Raw genomic sequence first — 16,354 nt, 5'->3', positions numbered from 1 at the left:
TATTGCCATTCTAAATAAAACGTATACAGTTATCTTTTAATCAACTTTTGTAATTGTATGTATTATACAATTATATAAAAGAATAATATATTCATGAGACATGGGAAACCATATAAATACAGATAAACCCGTAGCGATCGAATCAAATGATCATACAGCCCCGAGAAGCGTAGTGAAATGGCTTACACACCATTTAAAAATGCTTTAGATATAAGTGATAAAGCAAAATTGGAAATTCAAAACACAACACTAACCGAGAATAAGAATAGTAAAAAGTGCTTGGGAAGAACAAATAATTGTTGTTTGAGGAATAATGTTTGTTCTGCAGTAATTGGCTTGAATAGCTTCTATCTAGTAACTGGAAGAAAAGAAGAAAAATTGTATGGAACTTATTGTACGAGATAACAAAAAATTGTATAGGATTTTCTAAGTCATTGTTGACAGTTTATTACTATACTTAATTGGAATGTAACAGAATATTTTTTCTCACTTTGTAATCACGTAAGAATTCCATAAAATTATTCAATGATTTGAAAACAATTTGTCTCAACTGCCTTGACATAGTAGCCGCAACACAATCGAAAAAAGTGTGCACTTGATATTTTGAAACTTCTAATCCGCGTGCGGGTAATACCTCTCGATAAAGATGTCTCGTGTCTTTAAAGAGCTCAGCACATTCTACTAACCATCTAATTCAATTAGCAAATTTGTAAATCTAAATTATTGGCCCGAATTGAATGACGGTTTTATACAAATCTTACTCGTTAACAAGTTTGCTTCTGAACTGTTGGCATGACTTCTTTAATAAATCTTGCAATATTTCCGGTATGGCGGGCATGCCTTTCATTTTTAATTTATCAATGGAAAATATAAAACCTTTGGAATATCTAGTGCATAAAACAATATAATTTTAAGAAAACCTAATCATTATAATTTATTATTAAATAACTAAATAATTTTTTAATTTCTTTACTTTTTCCATATTTTGTTTAACAACAAAATTGGCTCTTTGAAAATATACAATTTGTGCCGGAGCTGTTCACTCTTGATGGCTGTCATATGGTGCCACGGTACCGGACCTCTTATAACCATTTTCGGAAAATCTGGTAAGTGATATTTCGTTATTTTTAGTCTTTTCAGTTCAGCAGGATCCATCAATATGTAATCCAATATTATTCTGCGACTGGCCATACTATAGTTTTGGCATATTTCGTTGTCCAATTTAGCCGCAATAAAACTATGCCTGCAATAGTTGTTGACATTATATGAACGTCTGGCATACACGTACTGTAATTTTGGTTTCGTTTAGTCCAAATACTAACTACATTTATTATTTAGTCCCGACTACCTAGCCGGTAACAGATCCGATATTTCACTTACTTTGCTAAAAGGTTTTGGTCAACGCGATTTTTTTTCAATTTTTCCAATCCTTGTTTTGGGTATGGCTCGAATGCATCGTCCGCAATACCCTAAACATTACATAAATAATATTAAGCAATACGTTATAGGATTTTTAAGCCATAATAATGATAGACTAGAAAAGAAACATAATTAATTAAACATAGGTCATCTCCAACTATATAAATTGTTTTTTTATCCGCTTACTCAATTATTTCTATAACTATAAAAACTAATTATTTAAAATTATAATTTCATTATAATGTTCGCTTAATAGGTGTGTATCTTTATGATGAAAATACTTCGATACTCAATACATTGAAAATATAAGAAACATTCAAATGTATGATTGTTGAAAAGTATAAACATTTAATCTAAATTTTAAAGGTAAAAATACAAAGTATAAAATTTTAAGTTATAAATTCAAAACTTCATTAATAGGTTTCCTACATAGGTATTTAATTTTAATAACATTCGAAATTGTATAGTGTAAAAACATAACTTTTAAATCTTAAAAAAATAAAATGCTCCCTTCATGATGTCTAAATCTAATTGCTTCCTAAAGTGGCAAAATATTATATATTTATATTTTATAATGGGACACAAAAACAATGCATAAAAAATAGTACTACCCTACGAAAAACAGTACGTCTAGTCACCATAATTATAGCTTTCATTTATAAACAGTAAAATATTTTTCCCAAACTTTAAAGTTAAAATTGAAACGTACTTCGTTTAAGTAATAGTTGATCCTTTCAGCGTCTTCATTAATTAGAGTTTCGTTACAATTTATATTTTTCCATTTTTTTTTCAAAATATCCAGTTGTTCGTCTGGATTTAATGCGCAGCACTTTTGCAAAAATGGTCTATATCTAAAGCAGACATGAAATTTCTTTCAGAATAACACTGAAGAGTTTTGACAAAACAAAATTGATGTACGGTACCAATAGATTTTTGGATAGTGCTAACATTATTATACTTTCAATTAGCATAAAATACTTATACACAATAACTTTAGCACTATCCGTACCGGTACATAGTTTTACTTTATACTAAAACTATTTCTTTTCTCGTTTAATACCCTGTTGTATTATAAAGCAATAATAAGTTTAAGGTACCTTCGCGGCAATAGTTTCTTTTTCGTAGGTGGTTGCTTTTTATTTTCAGATTTATTTTTACTTTTCGTTAACAATTTTGATCGTTCTTCGTGATACTTGCCAGACAACAAATCCTAAAAACGATTATCAATTTATAAAATGCTACTAAGACGGTTATTTCATCAGTAAAGAATATATAAATGAAGTACACAACCTTTAAAGGTACAACGCCGGGTTTATATTTAGCGATCGTGTCATTCTTTTGGTTTTGGATTTTGCGTTTCGTACCTGATATACTCGGGGAGGGTACTTTAACAACGTGTTTGTGTTCGTCCAAAATTTTTACCTTTAGCCCTTTTTCGCGAGCTTCGTTAATTTTGCGTAAACGTCTTTCCAATTGCAGTCTATAATTGCGGCCAATTGAACCGGAAGGCTTTATCTGATTAACCCTGTGCTGTACGACAGCAAATATTTATGTACAAGATACAAGTAGTTATCGGGTAAAGTATAAACTGTTCCAGTTTTTTTTGGTTTATATATCGTAATAAAAAGTACAAAATGAAAAAGAGAAAACCGAAAGATAAGTAACTCCTATAATGGTACTTCTTATCAATAATTTATCCTTGACGGACCAAGAATGCAATTCTTACGAGGAAATTAAAAGAGAGTCAAGTAGGAGAGAAGAATGTAGAATTAAAGCAAACCAATCTTCAGATTAATAACATAAGAAGAAAAAAAACACGTATTAAAAGATTTTATTTGTTGTAGGATAATACTGGATTTTTTTTCTATCTGCTCAAATAAAAAATTGCCGGTTTATGCAGTTTAATATTTATGGATCTTTCTCCTTTTCATCCACATGTACTTTACAAAACTGGAATGTATTTTACACAAAACGGTACGGATTTGGTCCACGTATGAAGACTGAAAAGTGGCGGATAATCATTTTGATCTTCTTCATTCTGTCGATCACTATTGACCGTACACCTAGGTGTATTTGGTAATGTCTTCCTCATATTTACACATCAATGCCGCCGATACGACAAGAAATTGATTTAATGCGAAATCTTGATTTATTCCATTTTATCGAGTATACGCTTATTTCGGGTTATGTAAATACATGCAATTTAATTATTAACAACTTATTGAATAATAAATCAAAAATAATGTGCGATTTATAGAAAATGAATAAAAAAAAGAAATTCGACAATGAAATGTCAAATTATCTAAACAGTTAGTACATAAATTATATGAGTTATACAGAAAAGTGGTTTTCAAGCATGAGGTTGCTATGTGTAATAAACTAGAACAATGGTAACCGCATCTCGTTGATGAGTCAAAGACGTAATAGATAATTTTCCAAAGTGTAGATAAACATTATAGATCAAAATAAAATCAGTCTTTTAGGCCGATCTTTTTGTGCGGTCAACGGCCAGACTTCGGCCCGAAATTTCTCCCACAATCTGAGTGAATTCAAAGGGCTCAATCCCGCAAAAAAAACTTGTCCCAAACATTTTCGCACAATATAACAAAATTATAATGTATTAGTTTATACTATAATCAAAATTATTTATTTTTCATAAATAATAAAAATTAATTTGTTGTCTTATTCATTTTCTAGCAAACATAATATATCAATCATCGTCAAAAAAACTACTCGATTATATCTCAATAGGTAAAAAAAGAAAAATACTGTTTCATAAATTTGAATAATCCCAAACAAAAATTATGTTTGAAATAGTTGTACATTTTTTTTTATTAAAATTGTTCTATTATAACTGATGTTTTTTAGATGCATGTTTAAGAAAAATACTAGCAAATCAAATAAGTATCAAGCTGGAGTTAAAAGCTTTAAATGAAAAACTAACATCAAAGAATAATAACGTCCCAGCTTTAATTGAAGATATTTGTTCAAACATAGATTGCCTTTTTTCATTTTGAAAATAAAAAAGACCTATCACACATTGAAGAATTAGTAGAAAGTAATTCAGCATACAGGAGGAAATTGGTTAGTATTGAAGTGTTTGTGTATAAAGTTATTATTGTGTGCTAGGAATTATTACATAATTTCAGTAAAGTTAGTTTGCTCATCTACTATTATTTACCCCATTTTACCATATAATAACCGCAGTATATTATAACATAAATAAATCTGTATAAACAAGACAATTAAGTAAATGATTATAAATCATACATTTTGATTTTAAAAGTGCTCACTTATTTAGTCATATTTTTTTTTTGCATTTAATTAATAATTGTACACGTTGAATACTAGATAGATTAAGTTTGGAGTAATTTTTTTTATGCTTACCCTATATTTAGTTAAAAAACCCAAATTACACAACTAACTAGTCATGTATTAGTTTAATTGTTCTTTTAGTTAATATAATACTATTGTATTGATTATAGGTGAAGGAATTATCACTTTCTGGTGGAAATAAAGTAAAAGTAATGATTGGAAGGATTATGATTAAAATGTTTAAAGACGAGTTAATGCAAAACTATTCCTACAATGGAAGAAATAAAAAGAAAAAACCTTTCTTAATATTAACACTTTGCAAAGTTATCTATGGTAACAGTTTTGGATCTTATTTTTATTAAAAGGTCGAAATTTGTATAGAACTAATCACTTATTATGATGACGTAAAGTAACTAGAAGACTATAGGAAACAATCTTTACCCTTTCATAAAAAAAAAAGAAAACAGTTCTTATTTTATATTATTAATCGTAATAGGAGATTACAGTTATTATCAAGAATATCACAATATTTTTGGGAGTTTGAAATGCATTTAAAATTTTTCCTTTTTCAAGGATACATTTTTTTTCTCGAAATTAGATAATATTACTTGAGAAATCACTTTTCCCATAATATCGTTTTTTATCAACAAAAATTGAGATTGATACAACTAAATATTACATTATCTAATATATTTTTTTTTCAGATGCTGTTCGCCTGAACAATTTCTTCCAAAACACTACTTCAAACGACATCGAATTTAGAATTAGTCAACATTTGATCCAAGCACCATTTCGTTTAAAAAAAACAAAAGTTCAAGTTAAAGAAAATAACGATCACAAATAAATATAAAATGAGTGTTTATATTATTACATTAAACTTACATGTTTTTAATTTGAGTTTAATTGTATTGTTTACCTACAATTCATATTATTTCGATACTTTATTTGAAGTATGACATAGTTTTACATTTAGTATTTATTTGTTGTGGGTGTATATTTATGAAACCTAAAAATATTATCATATTAGCTTTAACAAATTTTTAGGGAACTTTAATATTCTAATATTAGTATAATATGTCTCGCTACATGATATTGGAGTTTGCGATATTTATATTAGTATTTTACTACTAAAAATGTAATTTATATATATATATATAATATTCAAATTTAAAATATGATGGCTTATTATTTATAAATTCGTGAAATAACTAAGTAGGGGCGGGCGGATACATATATTTATCCCAAAATATGGGTTATAGAATCATTGAGTAAGTACTAAGGTTATCTTAAAATGAAAAATCGTTATAAATATAGTCTTTTATTAATGATGTAGTAAGCTTTAATTTTTAACATTTATTGAGTATTAAATTTTTATATTCATACAACGTGACTTTTTGGTCCAAATTTGTTCTACAAAACATTGTATAAATGTTACATTAATGTTTTTAATGGAATTTTAACTCAATTTAAACGTTTATTTAATCATTAAAGTTACTATTGTCTTACGTTTGTTTAATGTTGTATAAGCATTTTTTTTCTTAGTGAGAACTTTCTGTATAATAGTGTGCGAATATTATAGAAATTAATTTGTAACATTTGACTGTTGTTTGTTACAAGACTGATTTCACATATAACCTAGTTTCTACTATGTATAAGAGCTTTAAGTATAACGATTTTGGGTACCATTATTACGTATACTGTATAACTATAGCTTTGCTACAATACTGTTCTGTATTTTATAACCTATTATTGCACTGTGTATTTTGTGTTTAATAGGTTTGTGTTAAAACATATAATTATTGTGTTTTTATTTCTAATAAAATACGTAACTTCCACTAAGATATACAATCGTATATCTCATTAAAAATGTCGCCGCCTAATTTTACCTCAGATATTAAGTAATCAATTTTCCCGCCACCCCAACAATCTTGTTGGTCAGCTTGGCTTGTGAATTCTTCCAAACATTCCAAGCCAACGGTTAAAACATACATGGTGCAGAGACCTACTAGATAATCAATGAAATATTATGTAATGATACTAAAATTTGTATCGTAAACTAACTCTAATGTGAGTTTTCCTCATAACATTTATTTGGTTACTTTATAAATTATCCATTTCAATTTTTTTTATTGTAACTAGCTTGGTAGTTTATGAATAATTAATTAATAAACGATGTTTTACTGGCTATAACAAGGAAACGTTTCTACTGATTTTACGATTTACACCATAGTAACATTTTTATTTATGTTTAACAGTTGAATATCCAGAGTTTTAATTACATTTTAATCCGTGATTTCTGTTAAGTCAGACGTTCATTTATTCTATTCTTTAGCGAACACCAACGAACCACTATGTGCTATAAGTTTTTACCCTGCTGTGGCAACGACCAGCAATTAGGAGTGCCCGTTAGGAGATGGCTTTACTATAGCGTGATCTTTTACTGGGTAAGCCTATCAATATTGATTCTCCTTAATTCCTGTTATTTTATCTGATCCTCTGTTTCTTTTTTATTTACTCATTGTTTCATGTCGCATATCCTTAATTCCCCATTACCCATCTGTAGCGTACAGCAAATGCAGGCAACTATTTCTCTTTTTGCTAACTTATTCACATTTCTATTTATTTGCATGTTATTTTAATGAATTTAAGTAGTTATCGTTAAAAACTATGTAAGTACGGTTTTGATATTTATAACTTGGGATTATACGAGTCGTATATTAACAAATATATATTATAAAATAAAATATGTTCATACTGAAAATACTTAAACATATGTTGTTGACCATATCGACTATATTAAACTGTGGTTTTCCAGATTTACGCAGTCATTAGCTTCGTGTCATCGGTAATTTGTTACTTAGACTATGGTAAGTTTGACTTGTGTTTATTAATATTTTTCACTATTTCATCAATTATTTTTGCATGTCATAGAAATTAATTTTTGTGTAACATAAAAGGTTATAATTTTTTTTACAGGATTTGCAGGTCTATTCACGAACCGCCTTAACACACATTACAACGCCATACTAATGGTCGACATCTTTAACATCATCTTCACCGCGTACTTTTTGCATAGAAATTACTTTTCCTCGGTGAGTACACCAAGAATGATTAAATTTGTAAATTCAATGTCAATGAAACCTAACTGTGTTGGTTTTACAATCGTTCGTTTATTTTTTACAAAACAAAATCGACTTCGCCGATAATTAAAAATTTAATTTGATCTGCTAAATTGTATAAAAGTCACTAATATTCTTTTGATTCTCATTTGAAGACGGTCGACATAATCTTTATAATTGTATTATGTTATTATAGGGTGCAAATATAATAGGAACCAACATAGGAACGGGTGCACTTAACGTTTGCTTTGAAGGATTCATGATATTCCAACATATAATTACCCATGTGAAAATTATCCTAACTGTGTTGATACTGGAAGTAAGATGGCAAAATTTAACCTATAAATCATTCTCCGGAGGTTGCAATTGGAGCGAGTTTGTACATTGGCTCGGAGACTGTACGTTAGCTACAGTTTAAAAACGACAATTGAAATGAATACAACTTTTTTATATTATTTCAGTTTTTTATGTATTTATGATAATATGGCTCTGGTTTGCGTTTAACAATAAGATACGTTGATCTCACCTGTGCAATCGGACAAATACAAAACTAAACAGAAACGACAACACACGGCTCAACACGGAATTAAACAGCGAGCAATCTACATAACAATCTATAAGTAGTTTATCGAATAAATACATTTGCACGGTACTAACTTGTCTACTGGTTTATTTTCAACTCTATTGTAGTGTAGCATATTTCATAATAGTTTGGAATGATCTATGTATCATTATATTGGTATTAATATTAATATGCGATTGCAAGTGTCATCGTGGTTATGTCGAAACCTTCGGTGTCGGGTGCCCTGGATGATCTCTTAACACTAATCTTTGCCTCCCACACAAAATGGCTCTGATGATCAGAATTACCTTTTGTCTGTTTTCGAGTTGTTGTATTTCCCGCCCTTTGTCAATTTCAATGATCACATCATTTCTCCGGTTTTCGTAAATCAACTTAAAATGTTATCTATCCTCCATGGCGTCATTGTGGTATTTTTTTTTGTACGCCGACAGAATACTGCAATAATACTTTACCGCTAAACATGGTGCTGGTCGCCCGAACCGGTATGAATAATGACCTACGGGCTACGATTCTACGACTCGAGAATGATGGCTAACAATTAAATAATTTAAGAAAAAAAATGAAAATGACGATTAATTACAAAAGTTAAATTAATAAAAAAGGCACAATTTCAAATTTGTCATCATTAAAGAGTTTTCGGTTGTCACTGTCCGTTGTCCAAAGTTTATATTCAAGATGTTCGTTTGTTCATCACCTTGTATATTTTCCTTGCCTTTCCTGTACAAGTGCATAAGTACACTTGTCCTGCAATTTGTTCGCACAGTATGTGCTCATTTTCCTTCGGTATTCGTTTCTTGCGATTTGACTGCAACTTGTACCTATCCTTTCTCCATTATATTTCTATTTAAATTCACTGTGACGGCGACTTTTAAATTTCCGCGAAGAAACCTGGTGGCAAGCAGTGTTGAGATGTAATATTTTATTCTGATAATTGTCTTGGTCACACAGATGACCTAGTCATTATCGGAAGCTATACAATTCGATAAGCCATAATCGATAACACACGCGTGTTTCAGTCGACTGCCACACATGTACTGTCAATACAATATGTTATTATTAATGTCTGACACATTAATAATAATTTAGTTATAATTAAAATATGTTGACTAATATTTGATTTGAATAAAACTGAGTTTGTGAATCCATCTTCTTTTCTTACTGACTTCATGGAAAACCGTTTCAGTAATAGTGTACCACAGTAACTAAAAAAATAATAACTTGTTAGTGATGAATTTATAGCATACAAGCTGTCCGGACCCGGCGTTGCCCAAGATTTAGTCTGCCAGGGCTGAGTAAAATAATTCCTATTCTCCCATTCCCACCCCCATCCCTATCCCTCATTTCTATTCTTTAATCTCCTATCACTTATCAGATAACAGCGTGACAGCATTTTTGTGACACTTTTTTCGGTTATTATGTCCTCCTCTTACTCAAGGGTCCCAGTCACAGTCCCAGATCCCGTTCCAACAGTTAAAAGCTTGACCAGAATCGTGGTACATAGAATCGGCATGCTCCTTTAATCATCTACCATTTGCTCAAGTACCGTGGTTACCATAGTTACAAACCAAGTGTTAATTTGGGTTACCATGGTTACAAACATTTAATTTATTTACATTTCGTATTTAAAGTACAAAGTTCGTGTTTGAGGCCATCTTTAGGGGTGGAATTAAATTAAATTAAATTATGAACACAGTCATAATATAATTTTAAAATATTGATCTAAGTATTTATACTATTAGCAACTAATGTTTGTGTAAACAATAATTTTGAATTTTTGCTGCAACTTAAGTTTTGTATGGTGTAGGTTGTACCATTTCTGTTAATAATAATCTCAAAATTGAAAAAGAATAAAACATAAACAATCTTTTTTTTTTTTAAAATAACTTACAGGTGCAATTATTTTTAATTTGTTGTATGGTTTTTACATTGAATTAAAGATAGTTTTTCTAATAGAATATTTATTTTTTAAAAACCACAAAATTGTGCATGTTTTTACACACATTACATTTTCAATTATAACTGGCCTAATTGCAAATATTTTTGTACACATTAGCTGTACTTATTAGTTATAACTTTGAGTTTTTATATATTTGATAATTGATTCTAGTAATCTAAAATCCGTTTTTATGTAATTAATAACACAATCATAGACTAGACTTGGTTGTGCGAAAACGCAGGTGCAAAGGGTGAAAGACGATTGCGAACGGTCGTTGTCGGCAGTACCTTTTTCGATAGCACGACTGCGAACATTTTTACCTGCTATCTCTCACGCAACGGTGCCGTATGGGCTTATCAAAGATTACAAAATCATAATGTTGTTATAGCAAAATTAAATCATAAATATTTGTAATCTTCCCCAAAATTTCTAAGACTGACAATACCAACAAAGTATTTTTCAATATAATTTTGTCGCTGTACGTTATCAACGGTAAAATAGACCGACTCTTACTTTATGTGTACAAACTTTCATTTAGTTAGTGTTTACCACGATTGGTGATCGGTTGAATGTATGATTGTTATTTTAAAATTTATTTCTAAATGATTTGAAAAATCGTTCGCAATCGTTTAATTTTTGGGTATAAATTAGTTTTAATTTATTATTAATTATTTGTCATTTGGTTTCTACCCCAATTAATTTTTTACTAAGAAATTTAAATTTTGTTCGACCTTACCATAATACAATTGACAGTCTTTCAATGATTACAAAAGACAAGTCCAATAATAATTTGACTAAAAGTCACACTAACCCCACAGATGAATAAATGTGATTTGATAATCAAATTGTTCACAATAATACATTTGTTTAGATGTTTTTTACGGCAAAATAAGTGGAGCGCCGTCGGAAACTGTTTTTGCGTTTTTTTTTTTGCCATGCTATTTTTTAAATAAATAATACACAATACAGGTACCTAATTATCTGGCTCGATTTTCAACACATTAAAAAATATTATTATTTAATAGTGTATAAATAACTCTTTTTTTATTTTTTTGATATCAGACGTTGCCCGATCAACCATGACGAGCTCAATGTCATAACAAAAATAATCTAATTATGATTTTCAAAACGTTTTCCTTTTTAATTATTTGGAATTTGTGTTCTAAAAACAGTCATGCGAAAATATATAATGCCGCAGGAATTGTAAGACAATTTGTCAAAACGACAAAAAATACTATTCCAAAAGAAATCGATTTGATCACAAGTCCAGAAAAAAACTGGCCCATCAATTCTGATCTGATAGAACGGTAAAATTCAAATTAAAACAGATATTATTTTGTAATATTAGGATGTCATTTTACGTCTGTTAAACAGTAATGCAATGATTGTGGATACAATTCAAAAATCGATGAACGATGGCACGATAAAAGTACCCGATGATATTCAAATCACTTGCCAATCTTGCAGAACAACGACTAATAGCGGCAAACAATTATTATCGGATAAAACAACCCAACGAACTCTTCAAAACGAGTAAGAGAAAATTTTAACTTGTTTAATATCAATTCTCCTACCGATTACTATTCACTAAATGTTATATTTCAACTTAAACCAAAGTTTATAGTTAGGTTTAATAGTAAGTTAATTGTTATTTTAATTTTAATTTAACCATTAAGCCAGAATTTTTCAAACTAAAAAGAATAAAAAAATTGTAAATATTTTAATAATTAGGTTATTTTTTTTTATTTCAATGAATGAATACTTGCAGTCGTTCTTAATCTTTTTAGACGAAACTACAAAGGTCAAATTTTTTTGAGACTATAATAAAATAATAATACTGATTGAAATTAATGCGATAAAAATGTTTCTACTTGATAATAGTTATTTTGTATACTATTTGATAAACTTAGTACTTATTATGTTAATGCGCATCACTTCAGGCCGCATAACACCCTTTTGAATCGCGACCCTTACAAATCAAAAGCTACGTTGAAGAATGAAAAATCTATGTATGAACAGAAAATATGATAATTAATGCATTCGATAAAGCAAACAGTAATGAACATTCGCAAGACAGAATAAACATTTGACTTATTTGAGAAACGTAAATTAAAATACTGGCTATTTCATCATATTTTTAAGTTAAGCACATTATCTAATACATAATTACTTTTTGGATGATAGTTGTATTTAAATTTTGATCGATAATATATTAAGTATAAGAACTTTAAATTTAGTTTTTCTAAATGTGAACTAAATTTAATTAAAAATGCAAGTATACATAGTTAAATGTATTTGGCTGTAATAATTTATTTAATCAAATAAAGCCTGACCTATTTTAGTAAAGAAAGGTCATGATTGTTTTATTTTTAATAGTATTAATGTCATATGTACTTATGGATAAAGTCCAAAAAACAACATACAATTTGAATGGCTCGCTACAACAACCAGATATATTCATTCTTGGCGGACATTTATAATTGAAAATATTATTGAAAAACAGATGCAACAGTTCGATAAATCAGAATTTATTTATGCATACGATTTTCTTATTATACAAAATCATTTGTTTTGTGTTGTTTAATATATATTTCATTGATAGAGAAGTAGGTATAATATTGCGTTATTTTTTTTTTTAAGTGAGTGTCTAAAAAATGTTTGATTGTATTCTAATAATATAATTAATTTTGAATTTTATAATTAATATAAAATGGAACAGGATCCCTACAGATAAATAGTCGTACTATATTCGTTGAAAAATGTGATGATCGACGACAATTCGGTACTGTTTTTATAGTCCACAAGTCACTTGAACCAGCTTTGAAAGAATTTAAGTCAGTTAAATCGAAAATATTAGTGCTAAAAATGAAAGCACATTGGTTTGATGTCACTTTGGTCCATGTTCACGCTCCTACTGAAAAAGACAACTTTATGGTGAATGATTTGAAAATATAGTGAATACTATACTTAATAGTAGGATACAGATTATATTAAGAGACTAAACTCTAAGATTAGAAAATAAGTAATATTTAAGCCTAACACTAATAATAATGACCTTAATTTGATAGATTTCGCAACCAGTAGAGGTTTAGTGATCGAAAGTACAATGTTTCCCCATAGAAAGGTCCATTAGGGAACATGGAAATCACCTGATGGAAACCATATCAGATAAATCAAATTGATCATATATTGATTATCAATAGATTTAAAAACTGTATGACAGGCGTGAAAACTATGTGAGGGTTGGGCTGTGCCTCAGATCGTTATTTGGTTAAAATAATGAAGGTTAAACTAAAAAAAAAAAATCAACAATTGACAAATACAATATTTCAAAGTTAAATATAAAGAATATTGCAGTCGTGTTAAAAACGAAAAGCGTGAACGAAGTAGCAATTTGAATATAGATTGAATAAACTCAATAAATGCAAGATGGAAGACAATACAATATTCAATAAAACAAGTATCAGCTGAAGTACAGGGAAAACCAAAGAAAACGAAAAAACCTTGGTTTAACAAGAAGTGTCAGAATGTACAAATTCAACAAAAAAAAATTAAGAAATCTAAATTTTAACTTCTTACCTTAAACTAAGAAAATATAGTAAACGTAAGAGAAGAAGAAGAGTGGTATTTTTTACATTTTACCATAGGGTTTTATCAATTTTAGAAAGTCATCACATTTGTGATTTATAAATAAAGAAACGTTAAACTGCTTTTTGAATTAAATATTTAATATCTGTATTATTTGTATTGTATCTCCTATTCATATTTTTTAATGGGTACTACAATCAGGAACATCAATTATTTTAACCTCTTCCATAATTCTATTATTTTAAACTAAGAATTAAAATTAATAAAGAAACATTGCAATTATACAATATATTTTCATCTTTAAAGGTTGGCAACACTACGCCGTGGTTGTATCTTCACACTACTCTACCTTAACGTAGTAAGAATAACAAGATCTAATATAGAACCACAAAATTACTTATTAAAATTAACTCGAAAAAATTTAATCTAGCGAAATTATCTATATTAATATTAAAATGTAGCGATGGTAAACCTATTAACCCAAGTGAGTCAAAAGAAACGTGTACGTTTGGTATATTGTAATCACCTGTAAGTAGAATGCCAATACCTTCGACCAGATTAGACAGTACATAGGTGGATAAGCGGTGTAGAAGGGTGTCGGGAGGCAAGATGATGGTGATTTCGTCGTAGGTTGATAAGCGGTGAGGAGAGGGGAAGAAGTAACTAATCATGCCGTCTACAGCTGTCTATAATTGATGTTCTAATAATAGAATGTTTATTCCAAAAAATTCAATACATTTTTATTGAATTATTGTCTTTGACTATCATCCATTATTTTGTAATGGTTAAAATGTATTAATACGTTTGCGTCATACGCGTATATTACAATTTTTATTATTTTACTTGTGCGATTACGAGTTTTTTAAATATGGCTGGTAATAAGTGTCAATATTTGAATTCAAGGAAATCGAAAAAATATTTTCCAGATTTAAGATCGTACCGTTTTCCAAAAGACGATAAATGAGAAATTTGGATAATAAATTCGGGTAAGTAAATAAAAAAAAAATTGTAAATAACAGTTATAAATATATAATATTTAAGAACAATCAACAAAAGCAGTATAATACATTTCTTTGATGTCATTATTATTATTTATTTATTAACAAATTTATTAATTTAATGGAATAAAAAAACTCATTTATTCATTACTCGAGTTGGATAAATTTTTAAAAGTAAAAATATTTTATTATGATATTATATAGAATATGATAAATTATTATACATTTTAAAATGTATAATTTATAAACATTATTAACAGTAAGTAGGTATTTCTTACTTCTTTTGTTTGTTTCTAACTAAGATGGTTTAATAAAATATAGTTATTTAAATTGACTTTTTATTTATTTGTTTGTAGAAAACACAAGTTTATTTTCAATTGAACCAGAAAAACTGCACAATAGGTACATTTGCCAAGAACATTTCCCACCTGAGAGTGTTATAAATGTTTTTAATAAAAAAAGATTAATAAGCACTGGTGTTCCATATAAATACAAATCTGAAGAACAGCCCTCTACATTATCAGGCTCTCATAACGACAAATCTTAACAATCAGATTTTGTTATGCCAACTCCAACTAAAACATATATGAAATGGTAGAATTAGCTTTTCCAAGCCACCATTGTTTTTTACTCTTCAAAAAACTAAAATAAAAAATATAATAGAAATACCCAGCCCAAATTTAAAAAGAAAATGTAATTTATTTGAAACAGATACACCTAGAAAATTAAATTTAAAACAAAATAATTCATAATAAAATAAGTCACATTTCAAAATTAAAAAATAGAGTCAGTAGTTTAAACACACGCAATAGTTTTAAAAAATTAATAAAAATATGCATAATTTTTCTTCGACAAATTCCAAGGCAATAGTCACAATGCAACTAAAAGATAGACATCGTTTATGGACATTAAATGAAAAAAACTAGCATTAAACCAATATTATAAATCACCAACAGCGTATACACTTTTACGTTCTCGAAAAGTTAATTGCCAGTACCATCAATAATTCGTCGTTAGATTGGTCAATCAAATTTTTTACCAGGTCTTAGTAAATTTTTTAACAGTCATCTTTACATTACAAAGAAAAATCGTACACTGTTTGTTTTTATGAGATGTACATTAAATAATTTTTAGAATATTCTAAAGATTTTGACTTCATCGAAGGTTTTGAGGATTTAGGTCATTATGGAAGTACCGAAAAAAGTATATGAGTTAGACAAAGTAAAGTATAAAAGTAGGTCTCTCATTAAAATAACACATTTTTAGAAAATGCGCGTTAAATTAGCCGCGCAGTTAATAAGTGATTTTATGTCAAACAATCCGAACCTGTATACAAACAAGACAACTTCAAAATAATACTTCTTCAAGTACCGCAGATTTTATTGAATTTATTTGA

General features: G+C 28.6%; 1 protein-coding gene across 1 annotated transcript; it reads right to left on the bottom strand.

The window, feature by feature from the left end:
• Positions 1-969: 969 nt before the first annotated feature.
• On the bottom strand, positions 970-3,511 carry LOC126847692 (dynein axonemal heavy chain 3-like). The gene is made up of 6 exons (XM_050588071.1): positions 3,386-3,511; positions 2,806-2,949; positions 2,517-2,629; positions 2,129-2,270; positions 1,381-1,469; positions 970-1,243 (listed from the first exon to the last, which is right to left on the bottom strand). The coding sequence occupies exons 1-6, from the start codon at positions 3,509-3,511 to the stop codon at positions 970-972; spliced, it is 888 nt and encodes a 295-aa protein (XP_050444028.1).
• Between the last annotated feature and the right edge of the window lie 12,843 nt (positions 3,512-16,354).

This window comes from Adelges cooleyi, unplaced genomic scaffold (assembly GCF_023614345.1).
Source record: "Adelges cooleyi isolate 19-005CV unplaced genomic scaffold, UGA_ACOO_1.1 ACOO_flye_CR_arks_rails_tigmint_CR_PRNA_117, whole genome shotgun sequence".
In the NCBI taxonomy this organism is placed as follows: Eukaryota; Metazoa; Arthropoda; class Insecta; order Hemiptera; family Adelgidae; genus Adelges; species Adelges cooleyi.
The sequence above is the reverse complement of the archived record's forward strand: the minus strand, read 5'-3'. Positions and strand labels throughout refer to the sequence as shown.